Source organism: Achroia grisella, unplaced genomic scaffold (assembly GCF_030625045.1).
Source record: "Achroia grisella isolate CSIRO2021 unplaced genomic scaffold, CSIRO_AGI_Agris_v1 utg1576, whole genome shotgun sequence".
Lineage (NCBI taxonomy): Eukaryota > Metazoa > Arthropoda > Insecta > Lepidoptera > Pyralidae > Achroia > Achroia grisella.
In genome coordinates this window covers 1,601,398-1,626,285 of record NW_026712658.1, presented here as the reverse complement: position 1 = coordinate 1,626,285, position 24,888 = coordinate 1,601,398, and the positions used below count along the sequence as shown (strand labels likewise).

At 32.5% G+C, this 24,888-nt stretch overlaps 1 protein-coding gene across 2 annotated transcripts; it reads right to left on the bottom strand.

The window, feature by feature from the left end:
* Positions 1–7: 7 nt before the first annotated feature.
* LOC131841279 (DNA-directed RNA polymerase I subunit RPA2) lies at positions 8–16,872 on the bottom strand. Of its 2 annotated transcripts, none has more exons than XM_059189574.1 (20): positions 16,701–16,872; positions 16,259–16,588; positions 15,006–15,098; positions 14,648–14,794; positions 13,686–13,858; positions 13,117–13,366; positions 12,448–12,600; positions 11,785–11,951; positions 10,766–10,913; positions 10,085–10,145; positions 9,651–9,850; positions 5,965–6,118; positions 5,165–5,255; positions 4,342–4,537; positions 3,574–3,788; positions 3,061–3,199; positions 2,595–2,801; positions 2,043–2,246; positions 1,305–1,469; positions 8–227 (listed from the first exon to the last, which is right to left on the bottom strand). In XM_059189574.1, the coding sequence occupies exons 1-20, from the start codon at positions 16,785–16,787 to the stop codon at positions 18–20; spliced, it is 3,390 nt and encodes a 1,129-aa protein (XP_059045557.1). In that variant the 5' UTR covers positions 16,788–16,872; the 3' UTR covers positions 8–17. The 2 variants fall into 2 exon arrangements, with proteins under 2 accessions (XP_059045557.1, XP_059045558.1); XM_059189575.1 differs by having other exon boundaries at positions 16,259–16,377; positions 16,701–16,793.
* Positions 16,873–24,888: the final 8,016 nt, after the last annotated feature.

The following is a 24,888-nucleotide window of genomic DNA, read 5'->3' as shown; positions in this document are numbered from 1 at the left end:
AATAGGATTGTACTTGATTAACAACTTTTTATTGCTAAATTAGTATTACAATTAATCTTAATATTAATATTAACAGCTGCTAGTTGTGTTACAAATAATTTGAATATGTAAGGTATGGAGACTGTAACCAGGTTGCCCTCCTGACACAGTCGGCAGGTGTCCTTGCTCCCCTCAATCTTGCCCACTATTGGACCCAGTAGTGTACCGCACTTTGTACACAGAATTGCCTGAAATAAAATTTATTTTAAAAAATTGAAATATACTTATTTATTTTTCGTTATATCGTATTCAATATATATTTATGTAAGTATAAAATATGTTAAAATATTTAGAACATTCACATCCAAGTATATCTTCAAAATAGTATAATAAATACATTTTTATATGTGCGAATGTCACATGTTTTGAAATGGGCACATCTAGGCCAAGGACTACCCTCACTGTAGAATGCTAACGCGAGCATATGCCTGCGACAATGGCGGCTCAGAGCTAATATAAACTATGTGGCAATTAGTTAGTGGAAAAAATTCCACACCCCATTTGTCCCCCTCCGGATATATCATGAATACACCCTGTATTGTGTTTGAAGTTCAACACTCAATAGAAGATGCACTCTACAAAGAGAGGACATTAAACACATTAAAATTAATTAAAAAGGGAAGAAACTACCCTACTATATTAGGTATACGTACAGAAGACTACAAATATATAGGGCGTAAGTTTGAGTACTAGTTCAATCTGTAAAAGTTTTAAAAACACAAACAAATGTACCTATAATAATGCACGTATAATAACGTAATCCTCCTTCAACTCTGAGGGTAGCTGGGTTGTAAGCCTTTTAGGGCGGGAAATAACTTTGCGTAACTAAACTTTACATAAGAATTAGTGCCATACTTGTTGACAATTTTTCTTTAAGTTTTTTTGAACTTGAACTTGAACGGGTGCTGCTTGTAGGGACTGGTCTGCTCTAATCACTATGACTGATTTCCTCTTATTAATTGTTTAACCAGTTGGTTATATATTCAATATTATTTCTATTTGAGTATTTAATAGAATTAGTGCTAATTGGTGGTTTGTATTCACACACTTAAACTTAAAAATGTAAACTAATAATAAAATTATTTAAAAGAGCAACACGCAAGTTTCTTGCTCGTTCTTCTTGTGATGAGACAGCTTTCCGAACGAGCGGTAGATTAAAAATTGTAATGACTATTCAAAAGTGCTTCAATGTGAGTTTATTTGAATAAATGATTTTCTATTCTATTCTATTCTATTCTATTCTAATCAGTCGGGTGTGCTAGTACCTGACTTTCATCGGAACAATGCAGTAAGCGGTCCTGCAGCAGGAATGAGGCGCCGTGAGACAGCAGTGCATCTCTCTCCATCTCACCGAGCCTCACGCCACCACCACGCCGACGTCCCTTCACAGGTTGTCGCGTCAGCGCATCCACTGCACCCGTCGTCCGCACCTAACGTACCACAAACGATGCAAGGAGAGGGAATTGTTAGTAATGGGAACTTACTTTGTTTATTTATTTAAATAGATGCTGTTTTTTCGGTACACATATATATGTTACATTTATATACACGTCTAACATTTGTCTAGTACCAGCTCTGCTTTACAAGTGGATATCTGTGATATGTGAAAAAAAATATAACTGTTTTTTCAGCCTTATTTAAAAATAGTATAGTAGTAACAAGAAGTCGACTCGTTTTTTATACGTTGCGCACGCAGTGCGTCGAGCGCAAGCAGATCCACAATTTCACGCGCAATCATTTGAATTCGATCGAAAAACTATCGCGAACTGCACATTCTAAAGTTCTAAAGCGGAGCTTATGTTATGGGTATTAGACAACTGATATAAATACTTAGATACTTTTTGTAAATACGCACATAAATATACATAGAAAAAAGACCGATACAAACAATCATACTCATGTTTACAAATAATTGTACCGTACAAGGAATGGATCCCGCGACCATCAGAATAGGGGGCTAAACCACTAGACCAACGAGTCTATTTTTAGATTCCCTTGTTTACCTGCCACTTGTCGGAGACCATGTGCCGCAGCCGCTGATAGTGTACGACGCCGAAGAACACGTCGGCCTCCATCTCGCGGCCGTCCACGCCGCTGTAGACGCGCTCAGTGCCATAGTAATCATACCCGGCTGCCTCCAGCAGTCGCCCGAAGTATCCTATTGCTGTATCCTTCTCGTTGAATCGGAACGGGGTCGCATCGTGCACCTGAAAATATACGTAGTACTAGCTGCAACCCGCAAACATTGTTTTGCCATATAAATTAAAATTGCTATTAAAAATTAAGGGTTTGTCATAGGAGGGTGAAAATTTTGGGTTGTATGTATTTTTAATGCCAATAATAATTATAAAAAAAATCTTTCACGTAAAATGTACTGAATGGATTTTAATAAAACTTTACAATAATATAGCTTATGCATCCGAATAACATTTAGACTATAAAATCCACACGGGTGAAACCGCGGACACAGCTAGTAAATCTATAAACATTTAAGTAAGTGAACAGGAGTTTGAATTTTATTTGAATGTGGATGAAAATAAAATATTAATACTTACATGTCCGTGCACACTGGCCGCTTTGCCAGCCATACACTCGATCATCATAGCGATGGTCATGCGCGACGGGAAGCCGTGAGGGTTGAACAGTATATCAGGTATGAGCCCAGATTCCGTGAACGGGAGGTCCTCGGCCGCCCAACGTTGGGAACAGATACCCTTTTGGCCAGCGCGAGATGCGAATTTGTCGCCTACAGTTGGATTACGCTGAAAATGTGTTTATTGCTACTATAACTATAATTTTTATTTGAGCAGACGTAGATTCCCCTAAAGAGTGTATTATACTGCATTATTTCAACTATGTACAATTCCTGTTGAAAACAGTTAGTACAAAGATAGTTTTTAATTAATTTGTTCCTGACGCATATTTTAATGTTATAATTAGATTGGATGTAAGGTGGTTGACATGTTTTGTAACAAAAAAAAAACAAAATCTAATTAGATAATAAAAAAAATGTCTACCGACCTGTGTTCTCATCACGATGCAAGCTTTAGTCGCAGTCTTGAAACTAAGGTCTCCACAAAGTCTCACACTCTCCACAAACACCTCCTCTTTGCCGTGATACCGACATACGTTGAATTGACTTTTCTCAGTATTAAAGTAACTAAAAAGAAAACATTGGTTTAACCTATTTTGCATTGTATACCTAGGGAACTAGGCCTACTAGAGCTAGGAGTTCAGGTTTGGTTATTGATGACGCTAGAAGGCTAATTAAAAATAATTCATTTAATTTCATAACCACTATATGAAATATTGTATTATATTTATAAATTTACATTTGATTAGAAGTATGGCAATAACAATTATAAAATTATATATATGGTATCGGTATACAATTTCGCAATTGACTCAATTGTTATAAGAACAAAAATAATATTTTCTTGGAATATCATATAAATAGTAATATGCTCAATCAGGTGAGTCGTCAGCTTGTTTACATTTAAAAACAGTATTTGTGTATTATAAATATAATCTTACCAGTAATACGGATCATTGTATTGTATCCTGGCACCGACTGGTGGTAATCCATCCACGTCCATGTAGTCATTGAGTTCCGGCTTGTTAGGATCGCGTTGAAAGAACGAAGTCATGTTAGGCAGGTACGCGAATTCTGACTTGTAAATGTAACCAGCCGCGAAGCCCCGTTCGTACGCTGATTTGTTGATTATCATTGCGTCTTCCATGTCATAACCCTAGAAAATAGAACAATAACAATATCTGTTAAACAGACACATAGATCGTATGTTACCACAATCGTGTCAAGAACGTGTCGAATGAGAACCTTTGTTACAGACAACCTTTGTTTCCTATGTCAATGTTTCAGTTGTTTGGTACCAACAGTACAATCTCTGCTTAAATTGGTACTAAACGGCGCTGTGCGAGTTTTCTTGGGTTATATTGTTTATTATTATCTTTACATTCGACTTAGGATTAATTTGAGATTTATTGTAATCGTTATGTGTGAGCTACAGCATAACAAAAAGGGTCGTAATCTCAGTACCAGACATTATTCTAAGAATAAAATACTAATTTCAGCTTCAATCCATTTGACCTGACGTCATGTTCATCTTATTATCCTCCACTGCTCCGTCAGCGTAAATTGTTAGCGCATGGACCTGCCCCATTCTATTATTATCCATAAAAAAACTGCTATATCTAAACATACAAACTAGAAAACAAAAAAAAATTACATTTTATCTCTTAGCACAAGGGAGATAGGATAAAATATGTCATTCAAGTACGTACCGAGTAAGAGATGACAGCGACGATGGCGTTGGTGCCGAGAGGATAGTCGTCGAGACCGATGTTGTCGTAGTGCGCGGGCCGAAATAGCGGCGTCGCTGGAGTCTGCAGCCGAAACAGTTTGCCAGGGCCCAACTTATCCCATATGTGGACTGGGGTACCCATTGTCTGCTTACCCATTTGACACTGGTACATATTACTGCAAATATCACGCAAAAATAATCTGTTTGTGGATATTTTATAGCTTAGGGGACAAACGAGCTTGCAGATCACCTGATGATAAATGATTACCGCTGCTCGTGAGCACCAGCAATACAATTGGAATAGCAACTGCGTTGTCTTGAAGGAATAAGCTCTTTTCCTGAAGGTTTCAATGTCGTATCGATTCGTAAATATCATTCATGGAAGGATCACCTTCCATGAATGATGAATGAATCCACAATCCACAAAAAAAAATGTGATTGTGCGTGGCAAAATAAGCTCACAGTGGAGGACCGCCATTCACCCAGATGATCAGAATGCTATTTTGGCTTCTGGTTGTTAATGCGATGGTAAAATTCAGCAGCTGGTATTAATCCGGGGCTTGTTAGTAATGTGGACTGATGACCCCATTGTTTGTACCATCTCAGGTTGACCTCCATGCGGTTCCCCTGGAAACCATCGTGATAAATTCTTGGTGGATTCGTCAAGATAGGCTAACTGGTGTCTCCACTGGTGCCCCGCCAGCGTAAACCGTTAGCGCATGCGGGTGCACCATTCCATTATTACCCATAAAACAATGTATATTTATTTATATTAATATTATGTAATTTAAAAATATACTCACCGCGGTGATTGGTTGCAGTCTGGCATTGGGATCAGTTGCGCTAAATTGCTCATGAAAGCTGTTTTTGACAGTTCCAAATGAGTTGTTAGGCCTAAAATAATTGAAAACCGGTATTATTACAGTAATTAAATATACTAATCAAACCTCAACATACTAAACAATTTTTGACTGAAGTAAATTTTGAAAAAAAAATCGTCGATGTTGGCATCTGTCTCATGCTGCTTCCTTTGTAAGCGGTGGTTTAAGGTAGTGAAATTACATGATATGTATACAGTGGTATCACTGTCGTCAAATAATAAAGTGATGTCTGTGGTGCTGTACATATATATTTTACAGGCGACAGTTTTTACCATCAGATTGGTCATTTACATAAAAAAATATATTACTTTATTAATCCTCAAGAGCCTACCCATTTAGAGTATGGCGAGAGATCCGATGTCTAAATGTTAAGAATAGAATAGAAATAATCTTTATTCAAATAAATTCAACACAAGTTTTAAGTTTGAATAGTTATATTTTTGATTCTACCACTCATTCGGAAAGCAGATCCATCACAAGAAGAATGAGCACTTGAAACTTGTGTGTTGCTGTTTTGAACAGATGTTTTTTGTTGTTAATTAATTAAAATTAATGTAAAAAATAAAAAAACAAATATATTAACGTAGAAAATTTACTTATAAATTTTAAATAAATAATTTGTGGTTACATTTCCTGCTGTTATACACACAACAATTTAGAATATTTTTAAAAGGACTCTTTCAGATTTCACGCACATATGTTGTATTACTTTCGGTTCCTACCTTTATAGATTTCCTCCTTCGTGACTGCAATATCTAAGTACACCTGCTCCAACGTGCCTATCAGCTCCAAGCTTCCTGTTACCAAGTTGATGACGGGCCGCATCATGCGAGCCTCGGTCGTGAACAGGAACACGCCCGCGTATTGCGAACAAATCTATTCATTATAAAATTTTATATAATTAGTTTATCAATGGTTTGTCATGACCTCCTAATAAACAGGACGCTACAGTATTGTAGTAGATAGGCTTGCCAACTACTTTACAAGAAATAAAGTATATTCTGGTCTGTGAAGTATATTAAACATTATTTTAGAAAAATGAACAGAATCTTATATATTTTTTGTTTTAAATACATATTTTTAGAGATTCTCATCGCACATCTTACGAATTTACAATTTTTTTGAAAAACTTGATACGTCTCACCAAAATCGTAATTGAAATAAAAATATATTAGGAGCTTATTTTTATTAAATTAATTAATAGATGCTCTATTTCTATCATCTCACCACTTAGCATTAATTACTAAAAAAAACTCTTTCAGTAAGTGCTGAGGTTTTGATGCTGAAAACAGTATTTTTTATACTTTATTTTTGTTCAACAGTAAAAAGCATAATTTAGTGAAAAACAGTACAATACTCTTTAAACAGTGTAGTTCGCAACCCTAGTAGTAGACGACAACGGATGATTATAGGTACAGTTTCCGTTTTAAAATCTGATGCGTATATGTTTACATTTGTTTTCTAAATGAGTCATAATAAAATGACGTCGTGAACGCAACACTTGACACGTCTACATTTTCTTTTCGAAAATGTATCGCCATCCTATATCTCTATTTGCCCTATAGTTTATATTATGTATATATGTGTGCCTGCCGTACCACGCATTTGTAGTGCATAAATATACGTGAGTGCGTTAATAGCAGTCTTCTGTTTCATTCGATTAGTTAAGACAACGAAAAAGAAAAGAGAAAATGCGACAAGGTTATCATTTGTGCAGTAAAGTTTTTTTTTTTTTTTTTTATTTATTTATTTAGGATCAAAAACAGGTTCACAATTAGGAAACTTATAATTATTTTACATTTTCTACGTACTATGTTATTGTAAACCCAACATGCATGATCACAAATTATATTAAAGTATTAAGATATGTGGGTCGCATACATACTAAACGCATACAAGCTAATATATTTTCTACTTATAATTATGATGGTGTATATGTAGTGGGTTGAATGAGGAAAAGAGATATGAGATATGTGTGTTACAGGTTTTACTAAAGATACGAGGAAAAATCATTTGTATGTGCGAATGTGTGTTTGTACATATGAGTGTAGTGTGGGTGTGTGTGTGTGTTGGTGCGCGCGTATGTATGTGTGTACATCAGTGTGACAAGGGATTTTTTATATTATGATTCAATGTGATTATAGTATACGTAAGACTTTTTTATTAATTACTGACCTTCTAAAACCTATATATGACAATTTGAATATATCCAATTCATTAAAGTTATCATTGTACGACTGCAAAATGCGAGTAATAGGTTTGAACCATTAGTTCGACTTGCTTTAATCGAAAAGAGTCTATGGGGGCATGATGTTCTCATTTCAACTCTGGGGGGTATGTTGTAATATATACTTGATGACATATCTAAACAATCATATTTGTTATTACAGATATCATAAAGCAGCATACATTGTAATTGAGAGCGTCTTAAGCTCAAGCTCAGCAATTTATAATGTTTATTAGATCATTATAGGATAGTCTTCTACGAAAAAACATAAAATGTATACGTCTGAGGAACTTCTTTTGAACCATTTCTAGTTTATTCTTATATTTATCATAATGGGGATTCCATACGGTCACTGCGTATTCTAACTGTGATCTTACTAATGACTGAAACAGATGAATATATGTAGAACAGTTTCTAAACCTAGTACCTGATCTCATTATGAACCCGTACATTTTATAAGCCTTATTAATTATACTCTCTATGTGTAAATCAAGATGTAGTTTAGAATCAAGAATTATTCCAAGATCCTTGATGTCGTTAACTTTAGTTAGTATTGTGTTACAGAGTGAATATGGGTAGTTGCTAATTTTTATTTTCTTTGTAAATGTGATGGCTTTACATTTATTCACACTAAGTTCAAGTTTGTTATTATTGCAGTAATTTGTAAAACGATTTAAATCTTCTTGAAATTTAACATGGTCTTCTATATTGTTAATAGTATAATATAATTTTAAGTCATCAGCATATAAAAGAAAATTGCAATGCTTAAAACATGTATTAATGTCATTTATAAATAGTATAAATAAAAGGGGGCCAAGAATGGATCCTTGGGGAACTCCTGAGGTAACTTGTACACATTGAGATTCAAATCCCTTAATAACAACTTTTGAGTTCTATTAGAAATATAAGACTTGAACCATCACCAGAGGTTTCCTCTTATACCACAAAACGCTATTTTTTCTAGTAACATTCTGTGATCGATTCTGTCAGCCTTGCGAAAATCAGTATATATGCAGTCTATTTGTTTGTTATTGTCCAGCCCATCAAATAAATAGTTAGTATAAACAAGTAAATTTGTTACTGTAGATCGACGTTGAACAAAACCATGCTGTTGGTTCAAAATTACATTATGGAGACTGGGATATATTGCTTTATGAACTAGTCTTTCGTAAAGTTTTGACAGGTGGGAAGAATGGAAATCGGCCTATAGTTTTCTACATTCTGTTTTGAGCCACCTTTGTGTACAGGTACAATTCTAGCTGTTTTCCATATCCTAGGGAACATTCCATCACGCAAACATTTATTAAATATGTGGCACACAGGTTTACAAATAACAGCGGCAGTATTTTTTAAGAAATATCCATGAACACTATCTATTCCAACACCTTTACTAATATCTATACTCTTTAAACCTACAAGTACAACCTTCTCTAAGATTTCAAGATTGTTGATAACATTATCAGGTGTTAAACGTTCATCAATGGCGATGTCAACTATATCAAAATTTTCAGAAACAGCAGACTTTTCAAATGTAGATTGAAAAAATGTGGAGAAAGAAGCACATACCTCTTCAGGTGTGTTTGCCTCTGAGTTATTATATAAGACCGAATTGGGTATGTCTGAATTATTATCACGATTGCGAATATAGGTCCAAAGATATTTACTATTTACTTTCATATTGTCTTCAATATGTTTCATATATTTATTATAACATTGTTCTGACTTCATTTTGAATTGTCTCCTGTATATTGAAAAAACATTATGATTAGATTCCGAGTTGAATTTTTTCATGGTTATCCAAGCACGATTTTTTTTTTCATATAATCTAATAAGTTCAGATGTAAACCAGACAGGGAATTTAAAGGGTTTAACAGTTTTTGTGGGTACATGTTTCTTAATTATGTCGTAAATTTTTTCGTAAAACATACTGACAGCATCTTCTGTATTTAATTTTGATAAGAGGTTATTCCATTCAATATTTAAGATTTCATTACTTATTGTCACATAATTTGCTCTCTCATAACAATATTTAACATATGACTTTGTTGGAAACGGCTTAAAATTATTAGTAGTTGGAATTCTCACCTGTAATGGAGGGTGATAATCGTCTGGTTGAATCAGAGTTTGAAAGTTGTGTATAAAAATAAGAAGTTGCAAGTTACTTGCAAGTTAAGAACCCACTTGTTTCTTCGGTATAAGGACGATCTCGGTAGTGATGGGGATCTGCTCGCCCTTGACCTTGAGGCTGCGAAGGTATGTAATCGACTTGACAACTATGTCCTCAGCCAGGTACCCGAGTAGTCGCCCATCGAGGAACACAGGGTATTTGTAAACATCATAAGCGATTGGCGTCTGCGCTATTACGCTTATTGGTTCCATCCCTGCAATGATTTTTTTTTATTCTCATTTAGGATTACTGCACTCTTTTTTTTTTTAATTAAAAATGGACGATGATAAGATAAGAATGACGTTGAAAAAGAATAAGAGAAAATGAACCACGATGGTTTTCAGGGAGAACGCATGGAGGTCGACATGGTATATTGCTGGCTGCATGGTATAATGAGGTCACTAATCTCCATTACTAACAAATGTATGGTATAATAAATGAAACTTACCGCTTCTTTCCAACACGTATATTAGTGACTCTATTTGCTTTGGATCAGGATTCTGCGATACCTGTTAATTATGGAAATTATTATAAAGTTCATAAAATCGAAACCAGAATTTAAAAAAGTATATATAGTAAGAAAGATAAAGCAATAGACCTTTTTCACCTAAATAGAAAATAATCAGTTGCATTCAGCTGTCTCTGGCGTGGTGAACTCAACACTTTCTATGTGCACATTTCGGTCGGTATATTCTGAAGATTATTATCACAGGAGAGGCAGTCAGAAAATAAATTGTCACGATGTTTTTTTTTGTGTTTACTAAATTGTAACTTACGAGACTTGTGCGTAATTTAGGTCTAATTTATAATAGTAAACTCTACGTATATTAGTTTATATATTGTACAGTCTCGGAGGTCTAGCGGTATAACACACTGCCTTACGTCGCGGGTTTGATTCCTCACACGGCGCAGACATTTGTATTCGTGAATATGATTGCTTGAATGGGTCTGAGTGTTTCCTATGTATTTAAAAAAATAACAATGTATTTATATCAGATGACGCCGTATGTATCCTGAGATATTATGATTATAAGAATATGATATAAAAAAGATTTATTACAAAATTCACTATCACAGGATGGAACTGTATATCGTTGGGTCGGTATGGGCGTTGAGAGTTGCTTCGTACCTGTGCAGTCATGGTGAGATGGTTAAGCAGGCCACAGGGCGCACCGTCAGGCGTGTGCACCGGACACACGAAGCCCCACGCGTCGGGCAACAGCTGTCGCGCCTCAGTCGTACGCATCTCCATGAAGAATGATCCGCGGTGGATAGACCTGCGGGATATTCTTCATTATACTTATATTCCAGAATCGAGAAAACATACATATGTATAATGTGATCTTGAATATATGATCTTAAATGTAAATATTAGCCATGAATTGACAAATATATCGCGCAAAATTGTAATTATTATGCTCAAACGTAGGTAGTCTGCGCGGGGAATATCTCCCCTCTTGCGCCTGATGGATCGTGTGCGCTCGGCATTACACTTAACGAATTAACTTTGTACTAATAGTTACACATACAAATGACCAAAAGAGGGGAAATAATTATTCTTTTAATTTAATTTTATTAATGAATTCTTTAACGAAATATTTGATAGCGTCGTATAAATACTTCATTTATTGTTGTCATTTGATTACCACCAAAGAGGCGTTTCATACGCCTCTTTGAGGACTCGTCGAGGACGCTACTAGTTTATGAATGTGACCAATATCTTTATTAAAGTTGACTCCCTCAGTGGTCTTACAATTTAGCACACCTCTTTACTTTAGATGGATGAGAGTTCGATTTCTCGTACGATGCAAACATTTATGTTCGTGAGTATGATTTTCTGTAATGGTCTGGGTATTTTCTAAGTAGATTAAGTATACATTAAAAAAAAGTAACTAAGTATTTATAAAATATTAATATATATTATAATATAATTAATAATAATAATATATGTTAATAAATATTAATTTATTGAACATGACTAAGCATAGCTTGGTACTAAATGACGCTGTATGAACTGTCTTGAGTTAATATTATAAGATTACTCAATACCAATTTCATTCTGATAATATGCAATGTAGTTAATTAAGTTATCAGCAAACTGTATGGAAATATGATGATGTGTAATGAAATTACTCAAATGATACTCACTTGAAATGCGACATATATCGTAATCTGTTGATGTTCTCAGCGACGATGGTAAGCCCCTTGTATTGAGTGAGATTTACATTGCTGGATGGCGCGTTTCCCGTGGCTAAGAACATTTCCATCTTAGTCTCCAGGTTGCCGGTCATGCGTATCATTTGAGAGAGTTGAGTCTACGGACATCCATTTTCTACATTTTACTACTTTTTTATATAACTAGAATACCGACTATATTGAAAACTCAGTGATGCAATATTGGTACAGCGATAACAGACCCGAATAGTACTGTCGAGATCATGTCGTCACTATTTATTTATATACAGTAGAATTCAAATGTAAAGACTTCGCTTATAACGACTAACCGTTTTTAACGACGACAATGTTATGAAAAATTTTGGATTCATAGTAAGGTACAAAGAATATATAACTGTTTAGTGTGACTTCGGTTTAAGCGACCATTATTTATGATAGTATGTCCCATAATATTGTACTGTGTTTGAGGTTGATAAACTAATATATAACTTAACTGTGTATTATACAGTAATATACAAAAAAAAATACATTCTACTAATACAGCTCCTCTAGATACACCTAGTTTAAACTAAAAAACTTTACATATTATAATAGAATGTTTTGTAGAGAATGAAAAATAGTAGAGAAAGAAATTACCGTAGAAATTTCGAGATTTTTGGTCGAACCTTTTCTACGAAACTGAAACTTTAACCCAACGATTATAGACTGCAGCCGTTCCTTCAATATCTGAAGGTACAAGTGGCCTCCTAATACCAACTCTTGTGTCATTACAGAATCAGCACCTTCCACCTGTTAACAATACACCAATATTATTTACAAACTATTTACATAGCAGTGATTGGAAAAATCGAAGCCATTCAATATTTATTGCAACGCAAATGCGTGAAACACATTTTAAAAACATACATCCTTCCTTTTGGCACTACTGTTTTATTTTTGCGAGAGTACCTCAATTCTACCTATTTCAGCCAAACAGTTTGCTTTGTAAACTGTTTCGGTTATAACGTTACATATGGTAGTGAAATTATGAGGCAAAGCATGGGTGGTGCACGGGTGTCACATGATAACGTGCTATCTGGGGAGCTGTTCATTGCTGATGATATCAGGCGACAGGCAGGCATCTTACCATGAGGTGGGCTGTCAGCTTGTTTGCCATTACAATTACTTCTCGCCATCTTTGTCTACCTTTATAGTTTAGTTTTCTGCTTATTTCATGATTACGAATGAAAAACTATGCACTGTAAAGACAGCTCGTAAGGATAGATGGCATATTTTGAAAGTCCAAGACTTCGAGCAAGTACTTACTTTGCATTTATTCTGCACCAAATCAAATAGCTTTTGTGCCATAAAAACAAGACTGTAAAACTTGTCCTTATGATTTGGTAGGTGAATCATCAGACTTTGGTTTAGCAGGTAAACGGCTGCCTCTTCATCAGTACACCAAAGTGGAAGCTCATATAGTTTTGGTCTGAACATGCGTCCTAGATATGAAAGACATTCTTCTGATGTGTGGAGTTCTTCCTCGTGCAGCTCTCGGAGCATGTTTTGGATGCAACTATGTAATCAAAAGTAAAAAAGCCTTCTTTTTTGTTAAAGAAAAAACAAAAATGTATTTAAAGAGCATTTTCAATACATTTTTGGTTTTTTTAAGCTATATAATTAGTTAATATTTAATCATTAAATTCCGATGGCCAAGAACACCTAGTGGTTTACTGCTACATTTTGGTTTTACAATAAAATTGTACTTCTCTAGCAAGTCAGCTTTATTATCTTCATTACTAACACACCAATAACGTCGCATATTTTTTTAAAGTATCTAGTTCCATATAACAATTCAAACATAAGAAAACTATGAACAAGTTGATTATACTCACTTCACATAATACAAATCATTTTTCTTTCCATGCAAAAGTAATCTGTAGATATAATGATCTGGCCAATCCACTAAACATTTCAGGATCAAAATCAAAGGAGCAAAGTACATCCTTTTGTTGTGCACAAACATCAGTTTGCAAGTGCCATTTTGTAAGAAATGTAATACATTTGTCTGCAAAAAATATTTTATCTTACAGGATTCAAGAAGATAGATGCACAGTCACATTATTAATGTATCAGAACTACTATACTATATGTATTTACAATATTAATAATATTATAATAAAATAATTGATGTGATGCTTAAATTTTTGTTATAATTCTTGCTTAAAATTAATTTTGATTCACCGATTGAACATATCCTCAATTATAGTATTAGGATACTTTAGACTATTTATCATGGGCGTATTAAACGCATTACAGACCGGAAATAGCTAGTGTCATATTACAGCTAAACAATGCATGCATTTAATTGACTTTTGGTACATAGATTGTATTATCTCAGATTAACAGAGTATACTATATATTACAAAACATTATCATATATTACAATGGCAAATATTTCAGCTAGCATGAAAAAAATATTTCAATATATCATATATGTATATTGACATATTTTTACTTTACTATTGTCTAAAAATCAGATTGGCAATTATCAGTATTAAAATAAAAATATATATATATCCTACTAGCGCATACATAATATAGTCAATTTAGAAAGACATTGGTTACATATTTAATTCTTGTCCTTAAAACAATGGAACACTCTACTAACTAATTTGAAGATTGAAATGATTCAACCTAGAAAAAGTATTATTACTTACTGTCTACACAGTGTAACCAACAACTTACAAGTATTTGTAGATAATGTATTAATAATGTAACGCTAATACTTTACAAGTGTGTGTTTGATAAGATGTATCAAAATCTTAAAATAATCGAAGCCAAGTGAAACACTTACCCTAACTGTTTGATCAGCTTTAACACTGCGCACAAATATACCATATTCAGTGAACAAATTGCCTCTCATTTTCCATGAAGGCCGTTTGATTGCAACTGGATAATTCCTCCTAGTTGCTAGCAACATGCGGATTAGCCGCTCATGTCCCTGTAAAAATAAATTTTAATAGTAATATAATGTTCTGTTCTGTACTTAGCCATTTCTCATTCATTCATTTATTCGTCCTAATATTTATTTGTATTTCTTACATGGTCTTTAGGTATATGGTACAGTGAGCTTTATTAGCATTACAGTTTAGTTATATAGAAATTTAGCAAGTTTAGATGTTGAGATATAAAAAATTAAAATATTTCTATACCTTTACAACAAAATAACCTCCCCACTCCTCAGCATGTTCATTGTGTTCAACAAGATCCTCAGGTGACATCCCAGATAAATGGCACAGTTTGGACTAAAAAAGAATATTCATTTATGATTAAAGCCAAGCCAATAATAAATAAAGGGTAGAGAACAGAAGATGAAAGAAGCAACCAGATTAATAAAATAGGTGTGAACTGAGAAGATGCATGGATAATAGGAAATTAAGACTCCACAGCATATTTTAATCTTATCTAGAACTGAATTCATCTTATTTGTTTAAAGATTTTAGTACAAATACAGAAACTATAATAATACTATTACTTATTAACAACCTACAGGATATAATAATTTTTAGATTATTATACACAATTAGCATACAGTCCCAAGTAATCTTAGAGAAATTCATTGAAAAAAAAAATAATTTTTTTTTAATGTTTCAACAGTTCATGATTAAATACATATTTTATTTGAAAGATTTATCTAACACATTAGCAGTAAATTATAAATGTAGATATATAGTGTCTAATCAAAACTTTTTAAAGTCTAAACCAGTGATTCTCTCAATTACTGTGCCCTTAATAATCATACAGTTATTTTCGCAGCACATATTATTTCGCTCATTTAAAATTATTAACACAAACCAGCATTTTACATAGTATGTTATAAGTCATCATCATATGCTTCTTCCTTATCCCATTTATTTGGGGTCTGCGTAATATATTTTTCTCATCCATTCATCCCTGTTCGCAATCATCTCATTATTTACTCCCTTTCTTATAATATCATCAGTCATCATAAGTATAATAAGTAAATAATAATATTTAGATTAAAAGAACAGAAAGAAAAAGGTTTTTCTTTCTGCTGCCAATTTTTATTGGTAAAAGTGTGCAATAAAAAAAATAATGAGAATCATTGGTTTAAACTATGTGATAGTTACAGAAGAAACACAGTTTACAAATTAGACTTTAAAGGTACCTCTTTTGAAGATATTTTTACCTTTTAATTTTGTATGATAACAATTTAATATTTTCATCTACATAGGAGGTTTTATTAATTTAATAGAAACAAATAATCAAACAATCAAACAAATAATCATGGTCATGGTTTATGTTACATTTACTGTAAATTTATGTTAAAACTAAAACTCCAAGAGGGTATATTGTAATGCCCAACTGCATTATGGATACTAAGTACTTTAAACCATCCTAAAATAATAATTCAGTAGTATTTCCTATTTATATATAATCTCACCTTAACCATTATAGGTAGGTAGCCCAATGTCTTATCCATTATCATTTCTTTACCATTGATACTCAATATCAATCGTATCTTAAATTCACCTTTGTAAGTCACACCTCTTTGCCTGCATTCTGTTGGATAAATTTGCTGCGATTTAATACCCACAACATCAAGTGGAATGCTGGGTTTAGAGAAAGTGGCTTCTTCTATAGCTATTTTTATTCTATCTCCACCAGGCGTATCAAATTCTGCCGGTATTAAATCAGCAACAGCGGCTTTTAAGCCGTCTTCAACCAAGTAGTTGAATGATTCTATGTGTGGTGTCCCAAGGCATTGTAGACTCTGCAGGAACAAAGATGAATTAATAAAATTCGAGACCTCGGTACTAGATTATCTGTTTATAGGTTGTAAAGGTTATTAAATTAATGAAAATAACATTGTAATTACTACTTACCGGATTGGCAGTTTTAGGAGTTTTATAATAATTTTTATTACTTGTATAGGACAAGGAAGGCTTCTGTGCAACTTTTTTTGGTTTCATTTTGAAGTACACTTATATATTATATTAATTACATAAATCTTTTAAATTATGTGGGAATCAAAATAAACACGTGCAATAAGCATTACCTCTCTCGGACTAAATTGACAGGTGTCAAATTAATGTCAAATATTCGATTAATGTTACCAGCTGCGGCGGGGTAGTGCCGTATCACAGATATAAGTAGTCCGTATAAAGTATATAAAGTCATAAAGTATTCGAAGAATCTTTCAATGATTTGAAAGTTTCTTGAAATAATTTATACTTTATTTCCTTTTTATTTTTTAAAATTACGTACGTACACTTGTGTCTCTGAATTAAACAACATATTAATACATTTTTGTGAGGAAAGTTCATATTGTAAACTTATAAGTGTTCAACAACATACCAACAATTATTTTTCTACCAAGGTCATTATTGTAAAAAAGAGGCAGTTAATCCCTGTTTTAGGGAAATATAAAAATAAACTGTTTTGGTACGTCAACCCTATTTTCATTCAACTATTAATTACTGCAAAATTTAACCTTTTTTCTTTACAAAAATTTAAACAATTTTATCATGTCATCTACGATGTTATCACGTATAAATTTTGTGGGTAAGATTCTACTGTGTGGTTCCTATCTCACGTTCTATTAGTTTATTTGTACCACTTCATTCTCGCAGAAACTATACCCGTAATAATTTATTCTGGCTATGTCTTCTCACATACAGTAAAGAATCTTCAAACATTGATATTATTTCGAACTCATTGCATTCAAAATGAATGTAATACAAAAATTGAATTGTCTATAATATAGTACAATAATATATTCTTGGAAATAAGACCAGAAGTGATTTAAAAAAAAACAGTTTTTTATTCACGGTAGCGTTATAAGTAACACACAAATAATTCAGTTGAGTTATTGTTTTGTATAGATAATGAAATGTATCTACCTACTTATTGTTTTCTAGCTATTGTACTGACGTATAATTAATTTGCTTAATAAATAATAATTGTTTCCTTTTGGCTTCGCATTATACCTAATACTTGTTTTATTTTATAATATTATACATACATCTTAATCTTAATCAAACAATCAAATACCTATCTATTAAAATCACGAAAGTTTGTAACATCAGTATTTAAAAAGATTTCAAGTTCTTCTTCTTCTTTCTTCTTCTTTCCTTACAGGTTTCTGTGTCACGAGTTTCAGGAGATAGAAGTATATTACTGAGAACTTTAATTTTATTTTGTTTTGATTTTGATGAATCACTTCTTTGTGCATTTTACAATTCCTGATCAATCATAGTTTTTCTTCTTTGTAGTATCATAATAACAGATATAGATATATTTTTGACTTTCACCAGTACACAGCCATGTAACAAACTCCTATTTAAGTGGCCGTCTATTGGGTTTTTGACAAACAGCGTTAAAACCAGTAGTCAGCTGGTTGAGTATATATATATAAAAATGTAGAGTCTATTATTTAATAGTTCTTAAGAAAAGCATGATACTTTTCATTGATTACAATTCCAAAACTCTTAATTAATGTAAATTTTAATACAATGTGGCCTAAAACTAACAAAAAAATGAAATAAACAACGAAAAAAATATACATGTACACACAGTATACTAGGAAATACAAGAAGACTTAACTAAATAAATAAATAAAAGAAAAACGAAGAAAGTACATACACGCCTATAACAAATATTTGACTATATTTGTATCGTGGTATAATCGAAGACGCGACCACCGAAAATAAGGCAACGAGCTCAACCACTATAAAAATGAGGCACTCTAATTATATGAATGGACTTTTCGTAATCTGATAAACAAGAGTACCTACTTACCTACCTATAATACTATAATACATAAGTTAGATAAAAACATCACCTATCATAATTGAAGTGATGACAGTCCCGTAAACAACTATGTTTGGTATGTTTGTAAGTAGATATTCTATATTTTGACCACCTGACACTGTTTTGATGAATGACAAAATAAATAGTTCATATATGAAAAATAATTAAAGTATTGTTTTAGATGACTACTAGATTTGATAGTATCATACTACCAAATCAACTAACTAACTCAGCAACTACTTTCGTCATACACGTGAACGAGTGCTGCTTGTAGGGACAGATCCGCTCTAATCACTACGACTGATTTTCAACTTGAAAATGTACAGTTGCAAGTTGAAATATGTGAATAATTTAAAAAAGCAACACGCAAGTTTCTTTGTCGTTATTCTTGAAAATCCGAATGAATGGTAGATTAAAAAAAAGACTATTAAAAAGTGCCAAAATTGAGTTTATTTGAATAAATTATTTTCTATTCTATTCTATTTTACTACGATTGTCGTTGTACAACCCATAGACTCAGATAGCTCTATGGAAAAAGAATAGATTTTATTTAATGGAAATATATTTCTTTCCCAAGGGAACGCTAATGAGAAGAAGTGGAACACGTCACTTGAATTTTCACAGATAAATGTTATCGGTACATTTATGTTAAATGCCATTTGTAGAATAACTATTAGGTATACATACATAATTCCATATCATTTCATTCATATATATGCGTACTAATATATATATAATACAATATGATGACTTACGTTTAAGATTACACTGACAAAAACTGTTTCAAAGATCAAGAGTTTCTAGTGCTTTCTGACAGAAATAGAAAATGTATCCGGGGCTAGCTACTGTGCTATCCATGGCACTCCTTGAACGTTAGCGACGCCTACAATTAGAAGTCGTGCTCACTAATAACAACGTATAACATTATACAAACTGAACATATTTTAATGATTGTTTTCTCATAGCATAAAGTCGAAGTCGCTTTTTAAACGTCAAATCTACTAATACGTACATAAATGCTATTCTTATTTAATCATCTGGACAGCGTAATTTTGAATACATTAGCATCATAAGCAGCCAACTCCATTCTATATCACACTCGGCTCTTTACAGCACTATAGGCAAGATATTAATTAATTACCTATATTTTGTGCTAAAGATTGCTCCGTCCCTCTTTACTCTTCTAGATTAAAACATAAACAAGATTTTACAAACTTGTATGATGTCATGATACAAGTATGTAAGAAACATTACAATAATACGTCAGTAGGCAATACTCATGTCTAATAATTAATTTGTTTATGTGTTTCCATTTTTAATAAATAGTATATAGATTTACATTACAATGAAATAGAAACATACAATTTGCATCTCCATTCATCATTGTACATAAATATACGTAATTCAATACTTTATCGGTAATTTGTAAATTATTTTGGGCAGTGTATACCTACTGTTCAGTGTTTACTTTATATCGCGCAGGCCTAGGCCGCTCGCTGCACGTGTGGTAAATTTGTGCGATACATAGTAATATCTTTTTAGTTTGTGGTGGAGTGTCACCAACAGTCAACCAGTGTTCTTTTATTCTCGTCAAAAACATTCGTCACACAAAGTTATTTGAAAATAGAACGTTTCTATTTCGTATTTTTATGTGTTCGTTGGTAATGAGGCTAATATATATTAATTTATTTTAAATTTTGGTGAGTACCTACATTTTATAGAATATAATAGAAATAATGTTTATTCAAATAAATTTAATTTAGCTCCTTTGAGTAGATTTTTTTCCAAGTTAAAGTATTTTATTCATTTAGGTTAGGTCATCTTCTGTCGCATAAAAATTTCAATATTTTTATATAGAATATTAATCAATATTTAAACTGTAGGTAAATACCGTAATCATATAACTGGCAATAATCAGAAATTTAATATAAATGTACATTAGCGTTATTACAAAGCTACATATATTATCGATGACTAAATAACGGTCTTATTTCATGTATTGTCGTGTGTGTGAAAGTTATAAATGTAATTCCATATTATAGGTACAACATACATATCTTGATTTCCTACATGATATTTCTTCAGTGTAATACATATATTTTTATTATAACGTCCCTTCATTATTATTCTACCCACACTACACCCAGGAACTTACTCAAAGTGCCTTTATTTTTCCAATTTATTGTGTATGTTATAAAGATCTTAGAAATACATAATTATTTTATTTCAATTAAAGTTGTTTATACCGTATAATGTGATATATGACCCTTATGCTTCTAAATTAATCAGCTCTCATTGAAACATCATTGTCCTAAAGAGCCCAAGCATTTCAGTAGATATGTTAAAGAAGACTAACCTGGTCAACATGCATTTTGAGAAATGTTATAAATATATTATGAGTAGTAATGCGTAATTTTATTACTCAAAAGAGTGAAAACTAATAAAATTTCGAACATTATTCTGAATTTACACAAACTATTCTAATATATATGTATCACGAATATCTATGTATATTGCACGTGTAGTCGGTGCTATGCTCCTGTCATTTATTTCCGGCACCAAAGTCATTAATTTCTGATAAATTTGCCACGATGGATTAACTGGCACAGCTGGTAGTAATTTTTTTAATGTCTATTTAAAAAAAATACCTATATATAAATTACTATTTATGAATGACTGGACTCATTTTGAACTCTGGAATGTAACAATGAATTTTACTTCTTTATTTTAGGAATGAGTAAACAGAGTATATTCTTATTTATGCAGAGTAATCTGTTAATTTCTTTTTGTTTTCCTCTTTTATTCCGCTTCGTAAAGAGGGTCGACTTTTTTGATACCACCCTTACCAAATACCGTTACTATAATCACATTATTTTTATGCAAATACTTTGAATCTCTCCACCCGATTGTGAAATTCTTATCCTATCATCCATTCTACTCATGATCTGCTATCGTTGATAGCGATCAACGATCAAGCGTGATACTCCAATAACTATTTTGCGTTACAAACGATACATCAGTCAGTAGCATTAGTCTATCGTCCATAAGTACATGAATGTTGGACGATGGATATTACAAGTACGAAAATATGACAGTGAAGAAAAAAAAGAAATTATAAGGCAAGATAAGAAACGGATATTTAGAAACCGTATCTATCTCTACACATATAAATAATTTATTAATATTTTAATAAAAATACATTTTATATACATAAATGTCACCTGATAATTATTTGAGGTAAATATGTAGGTCTGTACCTAACGGGTATTTCCTTTAAAATATGAAAATGATTTTACTTACCTGCTTAATTGAAAATGTTTTGTACTTGTTCATTCTACATTGCGTGCAAACAGGAAAATGTTTAGAGTTATAGGTTCATACCACGAGGATTCCCATAACTATAACCCACACAGTAGTTATGTACATATCTATTCCATTATAAAAACATAGCTGTCCGGTCATAATTCGTAACATGTCACACTAATCCGACCTCGTGTCCTTTAATTACCACTATTTAGTAGCTTCGTTAGCTACTTTACTTACGACGTAATAATGTATGTTTGTCCACTAAAGTCTCTGTAATTTTTTATAATTAATTTGTTTATTTACATCTTATATTTATAGGAATATTTGCTACAATACGGTTATACTATTATTGCTCTCTTCCTCAAATCTTATGATCCTTCATCGCTGTAGTATTTGCAGGCAATGAAAACAAATGGAACGAGATCAAAAAAAAAAATAACCTAGTTGTCATTTAATGACCGCTAGTTACATACTTGCTGACGTAATGTTTGTTTTGTCTTGATTAGTAATTTTGTTCTACTTATTTGATTAGTAATTAATAACTACGTACATACGTACCCAATAAGGAGAACCACATACATTATCCACTTCTAACGTCATAAAAAAACCACCACCCTGTCAACATGACGTGTATGACTGAAGAAAAAGAATTACTGTCATCGACATATCCTGATTTTTGTAATTGTATTTAGGTACGTGAAAATTAATAATTCATAATCTTTAGGTAGGTACATAGTATAAAACAAAGTCGCCGCCGTTGTCTAATATAAACTAATATATTTTGTACTTATAATTATGATTGATGTATCTATATGTATTAGGTTGAATAGGAGCCTAGAATAATTGAAACATGTTTCGATAGCGGAAAATTGATTTCTTTAAATCACAGCTAGTAAATAAATAATCAGTTATATGTTATCTATTCGATTTGATTTTAATCAAGTACCTACCTACATCAAAAGTAAGTCTGATACTCATGATACATCAGTCTAGATATATCCTATCTTAGTTGGTACAAATGAATCCTAAATAGAAAACAAGATTACATATATACCTATGTATATGTCGCGTGATCGTGTAACATTTATCTCGTGATCTTATGTTTATGATGAGATGAGTACTTATGTTACTTAACGGCGTCGGACGGTTTAGCACACCGCTTTACTTTTGATGGTCGTGGGTTCGATTCCTCGTACGGTGCAAACATTTATGAGTATCATTATTTGTATCGGTCTGGGTGCGTTCTATGTATATTTATTTAAAACTTTATTGATTTTGTACAATATGTATTTACAAAATATATCTAATTATTTCCATCAGTTGTCTAGTACTCATAACATCCCACATACCGATAAGATTGCGCTGTGTTAATTGTCCAGGTTTATTTATTTATTTAATATCATCTCATAAGTATGTTGACGTGATTATTACTCGTCAATCTGTCAGTTCCTATTACATACTAAAATGACCTAACATGAGTTTAAAATCTAGGTCAATGTTGGAGCAGTGGTCAGGAGCACCTTAGGTTGCTTAGAGTCGCTTTAGATCTCACATACATTTCATTTCATATAGTGTGCCCACGGCAGACTCCTATTCGCCGCCATTGCCTCGATATTAACTACCTCAAAATTTCGTGTCGTGTAAACCGATAATTCAGTCTCAATCGATAAGGTTTTTATGCTAGTGGTATCTACCTTATGCACAAGACGACAATGTACCTACTATACTAACAATTGTAAAGCAATAAATAAATGTACCTAAATTGTGTTATATAAGTACGGTAAGTTATGTAAGGTACCTACCGTTAGGGGAGGCAAGAGAACCACACTAACCTTTATGTTTTATGTATAAAATCCATGTTGTGGACACTTTTATCGGTTATATTTACTACTTACTTTGCATCAGGTGACAAATCAACTTTTAATCTTCAACATTCCAATGCGGTATTAAAACCGTAATCCAATGTAAGTATTATGAAAAATATAATTCCTATAAAATTTACAAAAACAATAATTTAAAAGGCATACAAAATTATATTATAGCTTTTATCAATACCGCTATCGCTACTCGTTTCCAGCGTATGATAACATTTGGAAGGGGTCTATTCACAGTGCCTCGTAAAAAGATAAAAAGGGAATACAAATTTGACACAAGTTAATATTATAACATACTACCTGTTACCCACAATGCTTTTTAGAGCCTGTGTACATCCTCGTGATAAATGAAATGACTAATCTACCACTGTTTTTGGTTTTCAAGTGCCACTGAAAACCAGCGGCATGTTCACATTGAACATGTCATAAAGTTGAATGGAGCCATTTATGTGTCTATGTGAGATAGGGACGAAAGATTTGCTTCGACGAATGACGAGGCACTATTTTGTAGTTAAGTAGAAGTGATTATTATGTCAAAATTGAAAAACTAACCAATACTCTACATAATAATATCCGATAAATTCTTAGAACTTCAATTATACTATAGAACAAATCAGACATGTTTTTAATCACTTGAAATAAATATCGAAATACTAAAGGGATTAATTAAATTAATAATTTGTAATTATTGGATAATTGACTGTTGTAGGCATTAAGAATAGTCGATAATGACATTGCTAAATCACTTCTGTAACCATAGTTGTTGGTAATGTTTTATTTAAATACATTTTGAATTTGATGAATAATCTTTATTGTATAGTTTAGTGCAGTAGATAACTGCCAGCGTAAAAAAACAATGGAGTCCATAAGTTTTTTAGTTTATATAGAGCTCTATAGTAGATAGTGCTCTATATAAACTAAAAAACTTATGGGCTTAACTAGCTTAACTTACCTATGGCTTTCCGTGTTAGGTACGAAATCTTGAATTAGCATATTCGATCAATTGATTCATGAATCAATCCATAAGAAAATTCTTGGACTGAATACATTTAATATTCGGTCCAAGAATTTTCTTATGGAT

What these genes read in the sequence shown, in the direction of transcription:
- LOC131841279 (XM_059189574.1), bottom strand. Translation starts at nt 16,787, where the DNA reads ATGAAACCAAAAAAAGTTGCACAGAAGCCTTCCTTGTCCTATACAAGT. An exon ending in CGGCCAGTGTGCACGGACAT is followed by an intron (nt 2,247 to 2,594) that starts GTAAGTATTAAT and finishes GTATATTTTCAG; the next exon opens with GTGCACGATGCGACCCCGTT. An exon ending in TGGTCTCCGACAAGTGGCAG is followed by an intron (nt 1,470 to 2,042) that starts GTAAACAAGGGA and finishes GTGGTACGTTAG; the next exon opens with GTGCGGACGACGGGTGCAGT.